Source organism: Salvelinus sp. IW2-2015, linkage group LG11 (assembly GCF_002910315.2).
Source record: "Salvelinus sp. IW2-2015 linkage group LG11, ASM291031v2, whole genome shotgun sequence".
In the NCBI taxonomy this organism is placed as follows: domain Eukaryota; kingdom Metazoa; phylum Chordata; class Actinopteri; order Salmoniformes; family Salmonidae; genus Salvelinus; species Salvelinus sp. IW2-2015.
Genome location: NC_036851.1, coordinates 46309026 through 46329874, shown reverse-complemented (window position 1 = coordinate 46329874; position 20849 = coordinate 46309026). Strand labels below are relative to the sequence as shown.

At 42.4% G+C, this 20849-nt stretch overlaps 1 protein-coding gene across 1 annotated transcript in view; it reads left to right on the top strand.

Annotated features, from left to right (window-relative positions):
- The window catches only part of LOC111970492 (potassium voltage-gated channel subfamily KQT member 2-like), a 69939-nt gene that overhangs the window by 31160 nt on the left and 17930 nt on the right, over window positions 1-20849 (top strand). The window contains exons 6-15 of the mRNA XM_070445777.1: window positions 598-708; window positions 934-1029; window positions 2704-2798; window positions 8369-8440; window positions 8724-8753; window positions 10251-10525; window positions 11894-11941; window positions 15789-15806; window positions 19292-19400; window positions 19891-20022. Of these exons, the coding sequence (XP_070301878.1) occupies window positions 598-708; window positions 934-1029; window positions 2704-2798; window positions 8369-8440; window positions 8724-8753; window positions 10251-10525; window positions 11894-11941; window positions 15789-15806; window positions 19292-19400; window positions 19891-20022 (986 nt within the window). The remainder of the gene's footprint in view (window positions 1-597; window positions 709-933; window positions 1030-2703; window positions 2799-8368; window positions 8441-8723; window positions 8754-10250; window positions 10526-11893; window positions 11942-15788; window positions 15807-19291; window positions 19401-19890; window positions 20023-20849) is intronic.

Sequence of the window (20849 nt, the reverse complement as noted above, 5' to 3'; positions counted from 1 at the left end):
ACTCAGCGGTTACTGATAGGAGAATGTATGTCCCCACAAAACACTCAGCGGTTACTGATAGGAGAATGTATGTCCCCACAAAACACTTAGCGGTTGCTGATAGGAGAATGTATGTCCCCACAAAACACTCAGCGGTTGCTGATAGGAGAATGTATGTCGCCACAAAACACTCAGCGGTTACAAATACGCTATGTTTGGAAGGTCCCAACAAAACTCCCAGCACTTGTTTAAAACATAATTTTTGGACGTCCCCATGAAATAGCCAGCAACATTTCAGTCACCACAAAACACCCAGCATTTCTTAATAGGATCATTTCTATAGGTCCTTATAAAACACCCAGCATTTCTTTATAGGATAATTTATATAGGTCCTTATAAAACACCCAGTACTTGTGTTAACTGAGAATCGAAAGAAAGAAGAGATGAATGTAATTCAACCTTGGGACTTAGAATGACCGGTCGTATCTCCTTATGTCACCCTTCATGAGAGACCATCTGAATAACAACCTCGGAGAATGATTGTCTTGTTACATGTAACAGCTTCGTGTGAGATGGAAAAAATATGTAATTCAAGATGTCTGCCAATTGCCTTCTCAGATCACCCTGACTACCATTGGGTACGGAGACAAGTTTCCCATAACGTGGAACGGACGTCTTCTCGCCGCAACCTTCACCTTGATTGGAGTATCTTTCTTTGCACTTCCAGCAGTAAGATGCTTTTATCCMAAAAAATGACTGAAGTGACTTATTAATGTGCACTTAATGCAAGGAAATGGAGGGCTACTGAAGAACCTCAGAAAATGAGTGCCCCGAAGCATCTGCAATTTGATAGTCAAGTGTTACTCTGAAGTAAGAGTTCATTATGTAACTGTGAATTGATCATGTTTTCCAGAGGCTTGTTGTTGTGACTAACAGCTTGTCTGTATCTCTAAGGGTATCTTGGGCTCCGGCTTCGCCTTGAAGGTCCAGGAGCAACATCGACAAAAACACTTTGAGAAGAGGCGGAATCCTGCGGCAGGACTTATTCAGGTAAATAAACCAGGAGCTTACTCACTCTAAAAAACAACATTTAGAGCTTTTTCACTCAAATCCTGGTGATATGGTATCCTGGTGATATGGTATCCTGGTGATCTGGTATCCTGGTGATCTGGTGTCCTGGTGATATGGTATCCTGGTGATATGGTATCCTGGTGATCTGGTGTCCTGGTGATCTGGTGTCCTGGTGATCTGGTATCCTGGTGATCGGGTGTCCTGGTGATATGGAATATCCTGGTGATCTGGTGTCCTGGTGATATGGTATCGAATGATCGTGTCCTGGTGATATGGTATCCTGGTGATCTGGTGTCCTGGTGATCTGGTGTCCTGGTGATATGGTATACTGGTGATCTGGTGTCCTGGTGATATGGTATCCTGGTGATATGGTATCTGGTGATATGGTATCCTGGTGATCTTGGTGCCTGGTATCTGGTGTCCTGGTGATATGGTATCCTGGTGACTTGGTGTCCTGGTGATATGGTATCCTGGTGATATGTATCCTGGTGATTATGGTATCCTGGTGATCTGGTGTCCCTGGTGATATGGTATCCTGGTGATATTCTGGTATCCTGGTGATCTGGTGTCCTGGTGATCTGGTGTCCTGGTGATTTCTGGTATCCTGGTATTCGGGTTGTCCTGTGATTATGGTATCCTGGTATCTGGTGTTCTGGTGTTGTGATCTGGGTGATCCTGGTTGATCTGGTGTCCTGGTGTCTGGTGATATGGTATCCTGGGAATCTGGTGTCCTGGTGATATGGTATCCTGGTGATATGGTGTCCCTGGTGATCTGGTTTCCTAGGTGATATTGGTAGTTCCTGGTGATCTGGTGTCCTGGTGATTATTGGTATCCTGGTGTATATGGTATCCTGGTGATATGGTATCCTTGGTGATCTCTGGTGTCCTGGTTGATCTTATGGTTGTCCTGGTGATTATGGTATCCTGGTGATCTGGTGTCCTGGTGATATGGTATCCTGGTGATATGGTATCCTGGTGATATGGTATCCTGGTGATCTGGTGTCCTGGTTATATGGTGTCCTGGTGATATGGTATCCTGGTGATCTGGTGTCCTGGTGGGGTTCCATAGACCATTTCTGGTAATTTCACAAAACAGTCTTGCTTCCACAAGAATGGAAATGAACAGTTTCAGGGTACTCTTTCCAAGACAAACATTCTACATGACGCCACCATGCTAGCGTGTTTATATGAGGCAAAACGTTCCATGTCACAATACCTGGTACTCTAGTTCTGGATCCTGAACCCACTTCTCAGTCAACTACTAGAATGAATTTTGGCCAGTATTCGTTTGGTTTCCCTGGTCCCAAACACTCCAGTAGCCCAATCAGATAATGATGTGAAAGCACCCACACACAGGCCAGAGAAAGACAGCTTAGACGGTACACACACAGTGATAGATATCGGAGGGTGAGTTGCCTCTGCCAAGACATGAGTAATAGGGCTCACTTAGTAATTCCCTGCTTGCTGTTCATACCTGCTTGACTGTTTGAAATACATATAGTCTACACACAAAGATTTGTATGAAAACATAAAGGAAACGCTGTATTCATTACCTTCCTTTTAAAACCATGCACCTCTCTTTCTCTCTCTATTTCTATTTTTTTTCTCTCTCTCTCTCTCTCTCTCTCTCTCTCTCTCTCTCTCTCTCTTTAGGCCGCGTGGCGTTTCTACGCCACTAATCTCACCCGGCCAGACCTGGAGTCGACGTGGGATTATTACGAACGCACCGTATCCTCACCGATGTACAGGTATTGATTATATAGTAAATCAGCGCCTAGATTTAAATTGTCCCCGTCTGCTCCTCTCCGGTTTCAGCTGAGACGGATCCAGCCATCGCTGCCTCCATCGATCCACCACTCTGACCTTTGCACATTCCTTTCCCCTCAGTCTGAAGGTTAATGGAGATGTCCAATCAGTATCTATGTAGAGGCTACGGGCCTGATTGATTGTTATTGGTCCAAGCCAATAGATGTTTAGTTATAGTAATAACAATCTGAAGGTTAATGAAGATGTCTAATCAGGATCTAACTGCCGAAATAAAATAAACGCCAACATGAATTGTCTTAATACAACGTTGGGCCACCACGAACATCTTCAATGCACCTTGGTATAAACTCTACAAGTGTACATTTCTTACTAAATTCTGACATACATGGAGATTCTAGGATTTGCGTGTGCCACAACTTCTTGGCATTTATCAAACTGTYGCACGCAACATCTACGCATGTTTGCACTGATAAACTAGATACATACTATATTTRTGGCTACAAACCCACCTGCTACAAACCCACCTGGAAAACATCCCCCATTCACCTTTTATGGTAACAAAAAYGCTATCATTTGCTGTATGATTTGGAGATGTTGGAAAATTTGGAGAGGTGTAGGAGAATGTTACAGTGCCTTTTTCAAATTACAAATGCGTGCCGCCTAGCGAGTGACAAACACTGGCTGCGCATTCTGAAAGATTGATTGTCCTTTCAAACAATTTAAARGTAAATGCTACAGCCCACACKTCTATGCAATAGATGATTATGTTTCTATCTCATGCTTTGGTATAGGCTCTGAGATGAAATAAGCTAGGGCATGATGTCTCGCTTCAATCGCACAGCAATACTGTAGCTTATCCAGACTGTCACAGACTATCAAGGCTACCAGTCTATTTACTTTCAACCATGGTTGGCTATTCAATGAGCGATGGATAAATGGTAGCATGCGTGGCTATTGAATTTTTAATAACATTTTTTAAAGTTCACCTGTATTTAACCAGGTAGGCTAGTTGAGAACAAGTTCTCATTTGCAACTGCGACCTGGCCAAGATAAAGCAAAGTAGTTTGACACCTACAACAACACAGAGTTACACATGGAATAAACAAACATACAATCAATAATACAGTAGAAAAAATCTATATACAGCATGTGTTGGCCAGGTCGCAGTTGTAAATGAGAACTTGTTCTCAACTGGCCTACCTTGTTAAATAAAGGTGATTTTTTTTTTAAGTCACTGAGATTTCTTCTTCTAGCCATGGTAACCAAAATAATATTTTTTAATTGCTTAATTAACTCAGGAACCACACCTGTGTGGAAGCACCTGGTTTCAATGTACTTTCTATCCTTCATTTACTCAAGTGTTTCCTTTACTTTGGCAGTTACCTGATAGAGGCTAAGGGCCCGAYGGATTCTTAGTCTAAGCCAATAGACATTTACTTCATTATAATAATAAAAGCCATATACTTTTTTATCCTAAGTGGCTAACAACAGCGAGTGCTGTTCGTGTCGTGGCGCTGTGCTCTAACAACGGAAACACAGAGGACATTACATTTTACCACGTGGATTAATTTAAAAAGGATGGTATAGTTATTATAGAAATGTATGATGTAGGTCTGAAGGAGATCTGTGAAGGTTTAATGTAGTCTAGTCTTTGTGTTTGCTTAGGGAGGAAAAACTGTTCACAAGCTCACTTCACCCCACGAGATCATGTGTTGACAGACAGTTGGATTGCATAATGCTGATGTCATTAGCAAACATCAAATCAATCAAATGTTATTAGTCACATGCGCCTAATACAACAGGTAGACCTTACAGTGAAATGCTTACTTACGAGCMCCTAACCGACAGTGCAGTTTMAAAAAATACAGATAAGAATARGAGATAAAAGTAACAAGTAATTAAAGAGGAGCAGTAAAACATGTATACAGGGGGGTGCTGGTACAGAGTCAGTGTGCGGGGGCACCGGTTAGTTGAGGTAGAATGTACATGTAGGTAGAGTTAATTAAAGTGACTATGCATAGATGACAACAGAGAGTGGCAGTGGTGTGAAGAAGGGAGGKGCAATGTGAATAGTCTGGGTGGCCATTTCACTAGATGTTCAGGAGTCTTATGGCTTGAGGGTAGAAGATGTTTAGAAGCCTCTTGGACCTAGACTTGGCGCTCCGCTACCACTTCCCGTGTGGTAGCAGAGAGAACAATCTATGACTGGGGTGGCTGGAGTCTTTGACAATTTTCAGGGCCTTCATTTGACACCRCCTGTTATAGAGGTCCTGGATGGCAGGAAGCTTGGCCCCAGTGATGTACTGGGCCTTTCGCACTACCCTTTGTACTGCCTTGCAGTCGGAGGCCGAGCAGTTGCCATACCAGGCAGTGATGCAACCAGTCAGGATGCTCTCTATGGTGCAGCTGTAGAACCTTTTGAGGATCTGAGGACCCATGCCAAATCTTTACAGTCTCCTGAGAATGAATAGGTTTTGTCGTGCCCGCTTCACGACTGACATGGTGTGCTTGGACCATGCTAGTTTGTTGATGATGTGGACACCAAGGAACTTGAAGCTCTCAACCTGCGTGCTCGGCATGCTCGGTCCTCTTTTTCCTGTAGTCCACAATCATCTCCTTTATCTTGATCACATTGAGGGATAGGTTGTTATTCTGGCACCACATGGCCAGGTCTCTGACCTCCTCCCTATAGGCTGTCTCGTTGTTGTCGGTGTTCAGGCCTACCACTGTTGTGTCATCGGCAAATTTAATGATCGTGTTGGAGTCTTGCCTGGCCGTGCAGTCATGAATGAACAGGGAGTACAGGAGGGGGCCGAGCACACACCCTTGAGGGGCCTCTGTGTTGAGGATCAGCGTGGCGGATGTGTTGTTACCTACCCTTACCACCTGGGGGCGGCCCGTCAGGAAGTCCAGGATCCAGTTGCAGAGGGAGGTGTTCAGTCCCAGGGTCCCTAGCTCATTGATTAGCTTTGTGGGCACCATGGTGTTGAACTCTGAGCTGTAGTCAATGAACAGCACTCTCACATAGGTGCTCCTTCTGTCCAGTTGGGAAAGGGCAGTGTGGAGTGCAATAGAGACTGCATCTTCTGTGGATATGTTGGGGTGGTATGCAAATTGGAGTGGGTCTAGAGTTTCTGTGATGATGGTGTTGATGTGAGCCATGACCAGCCTTTCAAAGCATTTCATGGCTACAGATATGGCTTTTTATGTACGCCTCTATACGGTGTGGTTTTCCAAAGTCCTGCTTGGCTGTAGTACTAGGGTACTCACTAGGAACCGAACAGATTCATGCAGTCTCTCCCTGTTTCGGTTTATCTGAACTATCTGAAACTCTTGTTTTTATTGCAAAAATACGACCCAGAAAACATCAACACCAACCATCTGAGACTAATTATGAATCTGTTTTATCCTCAATAATCAAAAACATTACTACATTTTACTGTTGCATACTTTCTTTTCGTTCTAGTCTTTATGCAAATTATGAAAATGTATAATTTATGAGATGCAAATTTTACCTACTTTAGCAGATTTGGACGGACATCTTTGGAATATGTGAAACCATAGCTCCAATCCCATGTCGGGGTATAACTGGTATCAGTTCCCTCTTGGACTCCAACATATTGCTCAGTATTAGCTGGGTGCTATAGCAGGTTTTACCATCATTATTTCTCTCCTGTCGTCAGGGTCTGGCAATGCAAGCTGTTTGATGTCCACCTAAAAGGTTTGATTGATGCCTGGCCTTTCCTGCTTTGATGTCGGAGAGGAAAAATGACACCTAGACCTTTACTTTATGGAGCGCACCACACCATGCCAGTGAAATTATATTCCCTTTCTTCTCACCACCTACTCAATGTCCGATAACACCTACACACACAGAGACACACACACACACATCGGGTGACAAGTTTCAAGTTCAAGTTGGATGAGATATGGTTCACAATTTCTGTTGGTTTGTAACAATTTGGTGACATTGCGTGCCTAAGCATACTGTTTGTGTTGAGTTATTATTTATGTGAATTTACCATGCCAGACGGGTATACTACAAAGCAGGATCAATGAGTTAGCCAGCTAACTTGTCAAAATATTGTCAAATAACATTACTTTTTTTTGTTGAAAAAAAAAATGGGCATGGTCTAATTGAGTCAACRATCAAAAAAACATTAGTTTAGCTTTCTTTTTTTTCTTCTTTCTACCCCCTTTTTCTCCCAATTTCGTGGTATCCAATTGTTAGTCGTTACTGTCTTGTCTCATCGCTACAACTCCCACACGGACTTGGGAGAGGCGAAGGTCGAGAGCTATGCATCCTCGGAAACACAACCCAACCAAGCCGCACTGCATCTTAACACAGCGCGCATCCAACCCAGAAGCCAGCCGCACCAATGTGTCGGAGGAAACACTGTACACCTAGCGACCTGGTCAGTGTGCACTGTGCCCGGCCCGCCACAGGAGTCACTAGTGCACGATGAGATAAGGATATACCTGCTGGCCAAACCCTCCCTAACGACGCTAGGCCAATTGTGCACCGCCCCATGGGCCTCCCGGTCGCGGCCGGCTGCGATAGAGCCTGGGCTCGAACCCAGAGTCTCGAACCCAGGCATTGCGATGCAGTGCCTTAAACCACTGCGCCACCCGGGAGGCCCTAGTTTAGCTTTCTTAATGAACCTGAAAATCTGTAGCTATTTTTTGTTGTTTATCAAAGTTAGCTGGCTAACTCATTGATCCTGATTTGTAGTATACCTCTTAGATGTCTAGATGTCTGACTTGAGATTGAGTATTGATTGATAGAGGAAGGGATAAATGCAAACGGGGATGGCCAGGGGAGGGCCATATCTGGTTGTCGCATAGTGGGCTCAGGGCCAAGAGACTGTTTTTTTATTGTTTTTACTTCATCTGCAGAAAAGGTTTCCATTGGATACGGCAAGTCTTAGATTAATTAAAGTGTGCTGTGTGATGTCTCATATGGAACAACAGCCTACTTTGATAGTTGAGGGGTCTTTGATAGTTGAGGGGTCAAATTGGATGCAAAGGCCGTAGGTCAACAGTGAATTATAATTGAACAGAACATTACGGAAGACAAGCATCTACTATAAAACGTTGGAAGATTACTGAATTGGATAGTTATTGTTATTGCAGTTTTTTTATATTGTGTCACATATTCTCTTATTTGCATTCGAACTATGAAATGAAAATGCCATCTTAGTTCTGGTTACAAGGCAATTGGAAGCACCCCCCCAGAATTCAAGCTTTTGGTAAGGAGAGGGAGGCACACAAAATAAAGAAGGAAATATATAGCCTACTACCCATAGATGGCACTGATTGCATCCTGAATCATATATACTGAGTGTATGAAACATTAGGAACACCTTCCTAATATTGAATTGCACCCCTATTTTGCCCCCAGATTAGCCTAAATTCGTCAGGGCATGGGACTCTACAAGGTGTGGAAAGTGTTCCACATGTATGCTGGCCCATGTTGACTGCAATCTATGAAGTGAAGCTGTGGTACACTTTTTTTGCTTCCCTGTAACACGACAAGTCTTGTTTTTCTAAGTAGACTGATTCCGCCGCTGAATCAACTGGATCTCCTGAGAAACCTGAAGAGCAAGTCGGGACTGTCATTCAGGTCAGAAACAATATGAATTCATTACCTCCTAAGATGCAGTATGTCTTTATAACAATATGAATTCATCACCTGCTAAGATGCAATATGTCTTTATAATAATATGAAACATTATGGAAAATATAGCATCAATGCTATACGAGTTTTGCTTGAGATTGACAGACTACTGACAATTGTGTGTGTTTGTGTTTGTGTGTGTGTGTGTGTGTGTGTGTGTGTGTGTGTGTGTGTGTGTGTGTGTGTGTGTGTGTGTTGTTGTGAGACTTTGTGTTTCCTGACCTAACAGAAAGGACTCCCAACCGGAGTCCTCCCCAAGGTCAGTTTCAAAACATTATTTCACAACGATGTCAAATAAATCTGCAACCCAAATTTCCGGTTGGTTCCAAAGTGGACACTAAACCGGCAGACTGTTCAAAACAGTCCCCAACGTTGATAGTACCAGCCCATGTCTTATTACCACCAAGGTGACCAACTGCTTTCTATACATGGAATGCATCCCAAATAGCACCCTATTCCCTATGTTGCACTACTTAAAAGTGTACTGCATAGGGAATAGGGTGCCATTTGGGATGCAACAAGGTCACAGACAACAACACAGAGGCCAACCTACTGACACTCATATTCACCCGTCTAATTACTAACTAATGATCCACATCAATGAGAACATTATTTATGTGCCCTGACACTGTCCTCTGATGGACGCCTGGCCATGTTCATAGGTAGTGCACGTGCTCATAGGTAGTGCATGTGCTCATAGGTAGTGCACGTGACCATGCTCATAGGTAGTGCACGTACTCATAGGTAGTGCACGTGACCATGCTCATAGGTAGTGCACGTGACCATTCTCATAGGTAGTGCACATACTCATCGGTAGTGCATGTGTTCATGGTAGTGCACGTGACCATCTCATAGGTAGTGCACGTACTCATAGGTAGTGCACGTGACCATGCTCATAGGTAGTGCACGTGACATTCTCATAGGTAGTGCACATACTCATGGTAGTGCATGTGTTCATAGGTAGTGCACGTGACCATGCTCATAGGTAGTGCACGTACTCATAGGTAGTGCACATACTCATAGTAGTGCATTGTTCATAGTAGTGCACGTGACCATGCTCATAGGTAGTGCACGTACTCATAGGTAGTGCACGTAACCATGCTCCATAGTAGTGCATGTGCTTATAGGTAGTACACGTGACCATTCTCATAGGTAGTGCACGTACTCATAGGTCGTGCACGTGACCATGCTCATAGGTAGTGCACGTGACCATTCTCATAGGTACTGCATGTGCTCATAGGTAGTGCACATGACCATTCTCATAGATAGTGCACATGCTCATAGGTCGTGCATGTGTCCATTCTCATAGGTAGTGCACGTGCTCATAGGTAGTGCACGTGACCGTGTTCATAGGTCGTGCACGTGCTTACTCAGGTGATTCAGTCATATGGCCACAGATATGTTAAGCTCATGTATGAGAAAAAGACAGGATTATGTGTTTGTGTTAGTGTTTTAGACAAGCTCAATAAAATGTGGAGTGTTATTGAAAAATGTTGTTTGACTGATTATTTACTGCCTAATGATGATACTCCTCTGACAACATTCACTTGGATGCAATACCAAAACATCGTAAACAAGTAGTTAACCACTTACAACTGTGACATCAATAGTATCTGCTTACCATAACTGCATATATGTAAATTAGATAAATGAGGATTTGCATGACTACACAGAAAAACACAGACTCGTACTGCTCAAGTTGTAATCATAGGACATAACTCCTTTCAACATCTCTTGACCCTCTGACCCCTTCCAGTCAGAAGGTCAGCCTGAAGGAGCGTGTGTTCTCCAGTCCCCGGAGTTCAGGAACCAAAGGGAAAGGTTCCCCCCAGGGCCCCAGTGGACAAGGCAGCCAGGGCCAGGGTCAGGGGGGCCAAGGTCAGGGCCAACCCATCCGCCGGTCCCCTAGTGGGGACAACAGCAACGAAGACAGCCCTAGCAAAGTGCCCAAGAGCTGGAGCTTCGGGGAACGCAGCCGGGCGCGTCAGGCCTTCCGCATCAAGGGAGCCGCCTCGCGCCACAATTCAGAAGGTAGGAGTATCTTACTGTCTTTACACAATGTGTTTCTGAGGTACTTGATCTGTTGAATTCAGTTTAGCTTTTGAATGATGTGTTATTCTTCATTGCTTTAGTGTTGCATTGTCATCCGAGCCGGCCATCTTGGAAATGGGTTTGTTGTGATGTGAGCGTTCAGATGGTACGAGTATTACTGTTATTTTATGTACTGTATCTATTGAGCCTCTTTTTACAGGTGTGATACTTTGCTCTCTATTGTCTGTAGAATCTATGTTTCCTTGCTGTTTGGTTCATTTGAAACCAACTTCGGACAGTACAATTAGAGAAAGGCACAGTGTGGTGATTATTGTCTGCTGATGTAGTTGATATATATAAAGTTAGGGGACATCACAGTTACAGCAATTGTGATAATGCTACTCAATGCTAACATAAGGGTTTCGTTAGCTCCATGACTCTATGGCAAGTTATAACAGACATCTGAACTGATAATGACAGCGTTAAAACCACTTTCCTCGATATAGCTCTATAAAACAGTTTCCTGTCAAACTCATGAGTTCATAACATGTCTTATAACGATCCTATTTGCAGTATATACACTGAGTGTACAAAACATTAGAAACACCTTCCTAATATTGAGTTGCACCCTCTTTGCGCCCTCAGAACAGCCTCAATTCGTCGGGGCATGGAATCTACAAGGTGTCGAAAGCATCCACAGGGACGCAGGCCCATGTTGACTCCAATGCTTTCCACAGTTGTGTCAAGTTGGATAGATGAAAGACCCATCAACGTTGCAGTTCTTGATACACTCAAACCGGTGCACCTGGCACCTACAACCCATACCGCGTTCAAAGGCACTTAAATATTTTGTCTTACCCATTCACCCTCTAAATGGTACAGATACACAATCCATGTCTCAATTGTCTCAAGGCTTAAAAATCGTTCTTTAACCTGTCTCCTTCCCTTCATCTACACTGATTGAAGTGGATTTAACAAGTGATCATAGTTTTCACATGGATTCATATGGTCAGTCTATGTCATGGAAAGAGCAGGTGTTCTTAATGTTTTGTACACTCAATATATAGTATTGSTATAGTGACCACCTCTAAATAGTATTTAGGTGATATTTAGGTGGTATTTAAGTGATACTCCTAATTAATCGTAGATATTTACCATGAACTTGACAGCATATGTTTGATGTTTGAGCTACATGAGGTATTTATGTTAAACATATCCTGTCTGTGTAGTGTGTCTGTACTGATGCAGTTGTTGCTCTTGATGGTGTTTTCTCTGTACCTTGACAGAAAATATGCATTTGATGCGTGATTGGCAATACGCAATCCTCATCGATTCCTTTTCGTTTCTCTGTTTGACGCTGTGCTAAAGTGCTGATTGAGATGCAGGATGAAGAATTCAGACAGAAGAGCTCCCCAGGTCAGGCAAATGGAGAGGGTTGTTGCACCACCCATGATCAACATGCTGATAAGCAAATATAGAGGGACTCATTGCCTAATGTACTGATATGCAATCATGTTTAGTTTTTGGTTTGGTATGCCTTTTGGGCTGGTTCCCCAGACACAGAAGCCTAGTCCTGGACAAAAAAGCATGCTCAATGGAAAATATAAATTGAAAGTGTTTTAAAATCCAGAACAAGGCTTAATCTGTGTCTGAGAAACCAGCCCTTCATCTTTGCAAAAAAAATATTTTGAATTGTTCCATTTTGTAAATAGCTGTAAAGAGGTAAACATGCTGTATAGTGTAAGATAACATGGATTTATTTTTGCTGGCAATGGCATCACCTTCATGTTTTCTGTTTGATTGACTTTTGTTTTCATCATTAAACATCATAAAAACATATACTTTGAATACTAATGAGATGCCTGCTCGAGTTTCTTGTCCAAATCATCCCAAGGTGTCAAATTGATTGTGTAGCTTAATAAAGTCACTTTAAGATGATTTGGACATGAAGTCAGTCCAATTCTGATTTCACACATCAGTTCTAGTGATCAACCAGATCAAAATCTGTCAAAATCAGACAATATTTTATATATATTTTATATACATTTTGGTTAAAACTATTTACTAAAGTAATTCAATGGAGTAAAATGAGTGTGCATATCAGTGTGCATATCGTAAAATGAGTGTGCATATCAGTGTGCATATCAGTAAAATGAGTGTGCATATCAAGTGTGCATATCAGTAAAATGAGTGCATATCAGTGTGCATATCAGTAAAATGAGTGTGCATATCAGTGTGCATATCAGTAAAATGAGTGTGGCATATCAGTGTCATACTCAGTTTAAAATGAGTGTGCATATCAGTGTGCATATCAGTAAAATGAGTGTGCATATCAGTGTGCATATCAGTAAAATGAGTGTGCATATCAGTCTCTCATTGATTTCAGTCTCGTGCCGTTAGATGATAACTGGGGCCAAATTATTGGTCTCAATTGCAGCAATCAATTAATAGCATGCTTAAGAGATCATATTAAACCCAGTAACACGCTATAACAATCTACGTCAGTTTATGATGATGACTGTTACCGACGTCTGTTGATATCTGTTATGTCATGCAAATTATTAGCCTGGGAAAACAGAGCTCTTCAGTTTGGATTCCCGGGCTAACAAAAAAGAATACTTGACATAATGCCTCTATAAGCATGATCATGACATAAATCATAGTGATATAAAATGATGACATAAAACCTGTCATGATATGTCACTATGGTTACGCAAAGCAAGAACTGTACGACATTTAAATCTGATTGTAAATTTCACCACTTCATAATGCCACGTGGCTTGCATGTCACGGTATACTGTAGCAGGCCTTATGCCATTCATATGGCAGCCATATGCCGTTCCTATGGCAGCCCTATGCCGTTCCTATGGCAACCCTATGCCGTTCCTATGGCAGCCTTATGCCGTTCCTATGGCAGCCTTATGCCGTTCCTATGGCAGCCTTATGCCGTTCCTATGGCAGCCTTATGCCGTTCCTATGGCAGCCATATACCGTTCCTATGGCAGCCATATACCGTTCCTATGGCAGCCCTATGCCGTTCCTATGCAGGCCTTATGCCGTTCCTATGACAGCCCTATGCCGTTGCTATGGCAGCTTATGCCGTTCTATGGCAGCCTATGCCGTTCCTATGGCAGCCCTATGCCGTTCCTATGGCAGGCCTATACCGTTCCTATGACAGCCCTATGCCGTTCCTATGGCACCCCTATGCCGTTGCTATGGCAGCCTTATGCCGTTCCTATGGCAGCCCTATGCCGTTCCTATGGCAGCCTTATGCCGTTCCTATTGCAGCCCTATGCCGTTCCTATGGCAGCCTTATGCCGTTCCTATGGCAGCCCTATGCCGTTCCTATGGCAGCCTTATGCCGTTCCTATGACAGCCTTATGAAGGCACTATGATGCTGCATTTACTGATTTCCACTGCCCAGTTTTTAGTTTTGCATCCCTTTTTTTAAACCAGAGATCCTACATTCCTACATGTTAAATAGTGCAGTTTTGAGATAAAGTATTTATTTTTGATCATATATACCAATAATTTATCACAAAAAATATGTTTCTTATGAAGGGTTGTAACACTACGCACATAAAATGTTCAAGTATGTGACATTAGAATGATCCATCATTTGGGGGAAGACATTCATCTACTTATTTGGCACCATTCGACTATTGTACAATATCTCACATCTTGTCATGTGAACAATGGAATGAGCTCAAAATCAGACAGATATATACCAATTCGTATAGTGCTGAAAAAGATAGCAGAATTCCATAATTGCGGCTTTAGATTAATTCTGCTACTGTATCAGTTGGGCCATGCTCATGTGTAGTCATAGCCTAAACTGATTTTCAGAGAGTGACATTTTGATTGAGTTTGCTAGCTAGCTTATAATGTACATACAATGCAGATTTCCACAGCATTATCACTGTTTGCTGCATGACAGTGTAGAGTTTTTTACTGTCAAATTACTATTTTATCATAACATGCCTTTTTATAATTTTGCAGTACAATAAGTGAATGCAACTAGTATGACAATCTTGGTAACACTTTCTATGGATACCCTATTCACAATGCATTTTTAAACCCTTATGAAATATAGGCACTATAGATGTGCTTATAATGCGTTATGAAGAGGTTATTTGTAGGAATTGGTACCAAAATCGTTGTATTATTTTTATTTAGATATTCAGTATTCATAAAAGCATGTTTTCTATGAATCCTCTTTTTAAATGATTGGTTGTTGGATAATGTTGAATGTTCAATGGATGTCAAATGATCATTTTCACAGATCAGAGATAAACCCCCCCCAGAAATGTATACATTTTTTGAATGCTTGATATCCCCATATTATGTAGATAAGCAGTGTTCCTCTCTTTTCTAATTATGTAAATGTCTATGCCCACTGCTTAATTAAGACATCACAATATGGGAACTGTTGACTGGATGAAATCAACATGATGAAAGTAGCACCTTATTTGAATTGTTGGTTTCCCAAAATTGATCATTTAATCAGGCCGATCTCATGATCCTGAAATAGTATTTTTTCTTGATGTTAAAGCATAAATAATGTAAATGTTGAACAGCTAAAACGTATGTAAAGTTATTTGAATGCACTAACCAGAATGGTTCGTTTACTTGATGACAAGAATTGWCCTCCATATTTATCTGTTCCTATTTAGAGACTGGATTTGAGTGAAAATTGTATTTTCTTCTCCTGAAGGTACAATACAGCAACAATGTACAATAATTAAGAGGTTACTTATTATCCACATGCTTGGAGGTATTTTACCAACCATATATCTAGCATGCATTTGCAATTTCAATTATTTCCAAATGTTCTTCCCTGCCCGTTTGTAATGAATGGAGCAAATAATACAGTCTAATCTCCTAATCTCCCAGTCCTAGTGCGCAATCAGGCTTCTTGTTGCTGCACTCCTTTCTTCTTCAGTCAATTCCACTAATTACTGTACCTAACTACATTTAAGGGATTCACATCATTTTTACTTTATCACGCCTCCACTTCACAGTACAGATCTGGAAATACCCCCACAGTCCTGCATTGTACCTTCAGAGAGGTTGTGTAATACATGACAATATACCCACTGACACAACTGAACATCACCACTGCCCTCTGGTTCTTTTACATCATCATATTCTATTTCATTTCCTAATAAGCCTGTTTTTGTTCATTCCCTCCCCCCACACACACACACTATTTAACCAGCTTTAATGAATTGTCTTTTCCTCCTCCTCTCCACTTCCTTTGCAGCAATTGAGGGGTTAATCAGTAAGAAACCCCCGTGTCTGCTAGGGGGGGGATGTCCACCAGATCAAAACCAATAGAACCTACTGTTGATATGATAGAAGCAATAGAATGCATGCCCAACTCTTAGATCCATTTCATGAGCACAGTAGTGGACGGGTCCCGTCATTTCCATAATAGACCACTCCAACTCGAAGCAAGCAGCCCCAAAGCCATTCACTCAACTCAAAATGGCTSCCGCTGTTGCATTCTAACCTGCATGAAGGAAACCATCCAATCTCACAGAGTCAGTCAGCCTTCGGCGCCTACTAAGGGCCCTTAAACACAGCACGACAGAACAGTGACACTTGTTCCCCTCCCTCCCCTTAAAATGGAAGCCATGTTGGGGAAGATGTGTTGCATTTTCATGGATCTGTTGTTTGGTTGGCGTTAAGAGCACAATGTTTTGGGCTGTTGGAGTGAAACTGGGATAGGTCAATGCTGTGACCCAAAAATATTCACACCTTCATAAGGCAAGTTCAAGCTCACTTTCTTTTCTCAATACAGATATCTGCTTTATATTTATTGAGTTCTGAGTTCACACAGACATATAGTACTTGATTATACTAGATACAGTGCCTTTAGAAAGTATTCAGACCCATTGACCTTTTCCACATTTTGTTAGGTTACAGCCTTATTCTAAAATTGATTACATACACACATTTTTTTCATCATCAAAATACGCACAATACCCCATAATGACAAAGCGAAACAGGTTTTTAGACAATTTTGCTAATTTATTAAAATAAAAAACAGAATTATTACATTTACATAAGTATTCAGACCCTTTACTCAGTACTTGTTGAAGCACCTTTAGCAGCGATTACAGAATTGAGTCTTCTTGGGTATGATGCTACAAGCTTGGCACACCTGTATTTTGGGAGTTTCTCCCATTCTTCTCTGCAGATCCTCTCAAGCTCTATCAGGTTGGATGGGGAGCGTTGCTGCACAGCTATTATCAGGTCTCTCCAGAGATGTAAGATCGGGTTCCCGTCCGGGCTCTGGCTGGGCCACTCAAAGACATTCAGAGACTTGTCCCGAAGCCACTCCTGCATTGTCTTGGCTGTGTGCTTAGGGTTGTTGTCCTGTTGCAAGGTGAACCTTCGCCCCAGTCAGAGGTCCTGAGCAGGTTTTCAGCAAGGATCTCTCTGTACTTTGCCCAGCTCATCTCTCCCTCGATCCTGACTAGTCTCCCAGTCCCTACCACTGAAAAACATCCCCACAGCATGATGCTGCCACCACCATGCTTCACCGTAGGGATGGTGCCAGGTTTCCTTTAGACGTGACGCTTGGCATTCAGGCCAAAGAGTTCAATCTTGGTTTCGTCAGACCAGAGAATCTTGTTACTCATAGTCAGAGTCTTTAGATGCCTTTTGGCAAAACCCAAGCGGGCTGTCATGTGCCTTTTACTGAGGAGTGGCTTTCGTCTAGCCACTACCATAAAGGCCTGATTGGTGGAGTGATGCAGAGATGGTTGTCCTTCTGGAAGGTTCTCCCATCTCCACAGAGGAACTCTAGAGCTTTGTCAGAGTGACCAATGGGTTCTTGTTCACCTCCCTGACCAAAGCACTTCTCCCCCGATTGCTTAGTTTGGCCAGGCGGCCGGCTCTAGGAAGAGTCTTGGTGGTTCCAAACTTCTTACATTTAGGAATGATGGAGGCCACTGTGTTCTTCAATGCTTCAGACATTTTTTGGTACTTTTCCCCAGATCTGTGCCTCGACACAATCCTGTCTCGGAGAACTATGGACAATTCCTTTGACCTCATGGCTTGGTTTTTTCTCTGACATGCACTGTCAACTGTGGGACCTTATATAGACAGGTGTGTGCCGTTCCAAATCATGTCCAATCAATTGGATTTACCACAAGTGGACTCCAATCAAGTTGTAGAAAAATGTCAAGGATGATCAATGGAAACAGGATGCACCTGAGGTTAATTTTGAGTCTCATAGTAAAGCGTGTGGATGGTTATGTGAAAAAGTTATTTCTGTTTTGACATTTTTATACATTTGCTAAAATTTCTAAAAAACTGTTTTCGCTTTGTCATTATGGGGTATTGAAATGTAGATTGCTGAGGATTTAATCCATTTTAGAATAAAAGCTGTAACTTAAACAAAATGTGAAAAAAGTCAAGGGGTCTGAATACTTTCCGAAGAATAACAAAGCTACTGACACACCATAAAACCATTATGGTCTTAAAAAGAGAGAAATCTACTGTATACTCYCTCAAATACAGCACCAACAATGAATTATAGAGGGAGCGATTTTCTCAGCCCTTTCACAAGTGCAGTCTGAACCTTGGCAAATTGCCAACTTGAGTCTGACCTTTCAGAGCCCCAAAATAGAAAACCAATCCATTACAATAATTGAAAGTGAAATGTGTGACTGCACAAGCAAAGATCCACACTCCTCTGCCTCCGACTTCAAGTCAAAAGACCAGTAAGTGTAGTGACTCAGCCGCACATAAAAAAGTTTGATACAGAAAAGGAGTATCAGAAATATTCTATGCTAAATATAATGAATGATATACAGTACGGACGGTTTACAATGTTATACTGTCGCACTGTTTTCACTTTTAGTTTAGTTCAAGATATAGCAAGATCATTTGATCACAGAGTTAGCTGTCCTGCTATAGCTTGTATATAACTGCTTATTGAGCATCCATRTTTTGTACTGTAGATACATAGTCCCCCCTTCTGTCAAATCACATTCTGCAGATTGAAACACCTTAAACGACTTTCTCTGTATAGACCTACAGGTGTAGGATCTTCATTTGAGGCAGATTGCAACGGCAGGGAAAATAATCCTGCAGCAACAGGAAATKGAATTATAATTCATGGACATTTTTTGTAGGGGTTGATACATTTTCGTTAGAGACATTTTAAAGTGGAAATTACAAACTTTCAAAGCCTTTTTAAACCTCAAATATATTATAAGTGTGCATTTCCTGCTGTGCAGGAAAATTCTCAGCAACAAAGTGATCAAATTAAGATCCTACATCTGTACACCTAGAACTTGACTGTCTCAAACTGCTGATTGACTAGGCTGTGGTCCACTGCAGAGGCCTGTCCTGCTGAGGATGCTAGCTGCTAGCGTAGCTTCAGACATGAGCACACTGGCTTCGGCACGGCACGCCACACATTTATATTTTTGGGCCACAGTAGTAAGATTAACCCCTTAACCTCTAACTGGTACCACTATGTCCCCCCACCCCCTTTTCCTTTACCTTATCCTGCATTGGCCAATGAGATGAACCGACACTGCCATTAACCTGCCCTCGATTCGACCCGGCTCCCAATCCCCCACTGTAACCCTGGGCTGTGCAAGTTAATGGCCGTGCCTTGCCTTCGCTTGGTTCCATGCAGACTGACATCCTAAAATATGGAATGAGAGTGCAGATGACAGCTCAGCGTTTCCATCCCACAGGAACACGCTAACACCGGAGCTGTCATGTGCTTGTTGTGTTTCGTAGAAGCCAGCCTCCCTGGTGAGGACATAGCGGACGACAATAAGAGCTGCCACTGTGAGTTTGTCCCTCCGGACTTAACTCCCGGACTCAAGGTCTCCATCAGGGCCATTTGGTAAGCCAAGACAAGTGTTGTCTTTCAGAGTGGGTCTGGCTCAGTTCTAGTGTTGCAAAATGTCTAACTTTTCCAAAATTCCCAGGTCCTTATTTCCAGTTTATTCACTCCTGAATCTGGGAATATTTCAACTGAGATTTCTTGGAATCTTTCAACTGGGATTTCTGGGAATCTTTCAACTGGGATTTCTGGGAATCTTTCMACTGGGATTTCTGGGAGTTTGGGGGAAAGTTACAGACATTAGTGTAATTTTACAATCCTAGTCAGGTCCCAATCTCAATCTCTCATTTTATCTGTATTATTTTCCAGACCAGCGCTAGAATACTAAATTTGGGAAAATCGGTTTACGCTGTTATACAGACATGTATAAAGTTAATTAAGATGTCTCATGCCCCACATAATTCCCCCCAACCCTAGTAGAATGATCATACATCTATGAAATGTCCCCTTGAGGTTGTGTTCATATCTGAAAGATCTCTCTCTTCCTCAGCATTATGAGGTTCATGGTCTCCAAGAGGAAGTTCAAAGAGAGCCTGCGGCCGTACGACGTGATGGACGTCATAGAGCAGTATTCAGCCGGCCACTTGGACATGCTGGCCCGCATCAAAAACCTCCAGTCCAGGCAAGATACCCTCCCTCTCTCCTTCTCTCCTTCTCTTAGTCTCTCTCTAAGAAACAGGTCTTTTGCCACACTTTTAGATCCCTGGGTACAGCACTCGGTTAGAGCGTGAGGTTACAACTACATTGCATGCCTCGTTGTGTCCTCCTGTGTTTGATGTCCATAATGTCTGTTTTCTCTAGTGATGTCTGATCTCTCTTGTGATGTCTGTTCTCTGTAGTGATGACTGATCTCTCGAGTGATGTCTGATCTCTGTAGTGATGTCTGATCTCTCTAGTGATGTCTGATCGCTCGTGTGATGTCTGTTCTCTGTAGTGATGTCTGATGTCTCGAGTGATGTCTGATCTCTGTAGTGATGTCTGATCTCGCTTGATGTCTGATCTCTCTTGTGATGTCTGTTTCTCTGTAGTGATGTCTGTTCTCTGTGGTGATGTCTGTTCTCTCTAGTGATGTCTGTTCTCTGTGGTGATGTCTGTTTCTGTGGTGGGATGTTAGTTCTCTGCGGAGTTGTCTGTTCTCTGCGGTGATGTCTGATCTCTCTAGTGATGTCTGATCTCTATAGTGATGTCTGATCTCTCTAGTGATGTCTGGTCTCTGTAGTGATGTCTGTTCTCTGTGGTGATGTCTGATCTCTCTAGTGATGTCTGATCTCTCTAGTGATGTCTGATCTCTCTAGTGATGTATGTTCTCTGTAGTGATGTCTGTTTCTCTGTAGTGATGTCTGTTTCTCTAGTGATGTCTGTTCTCTCTAGTGATGTCTGTTCTCTCTAGTGATGTCTGTTCTTCTAGTGATGTCTGTTCTCTAGTGATGTCTGTTCTCTAGTGATGTC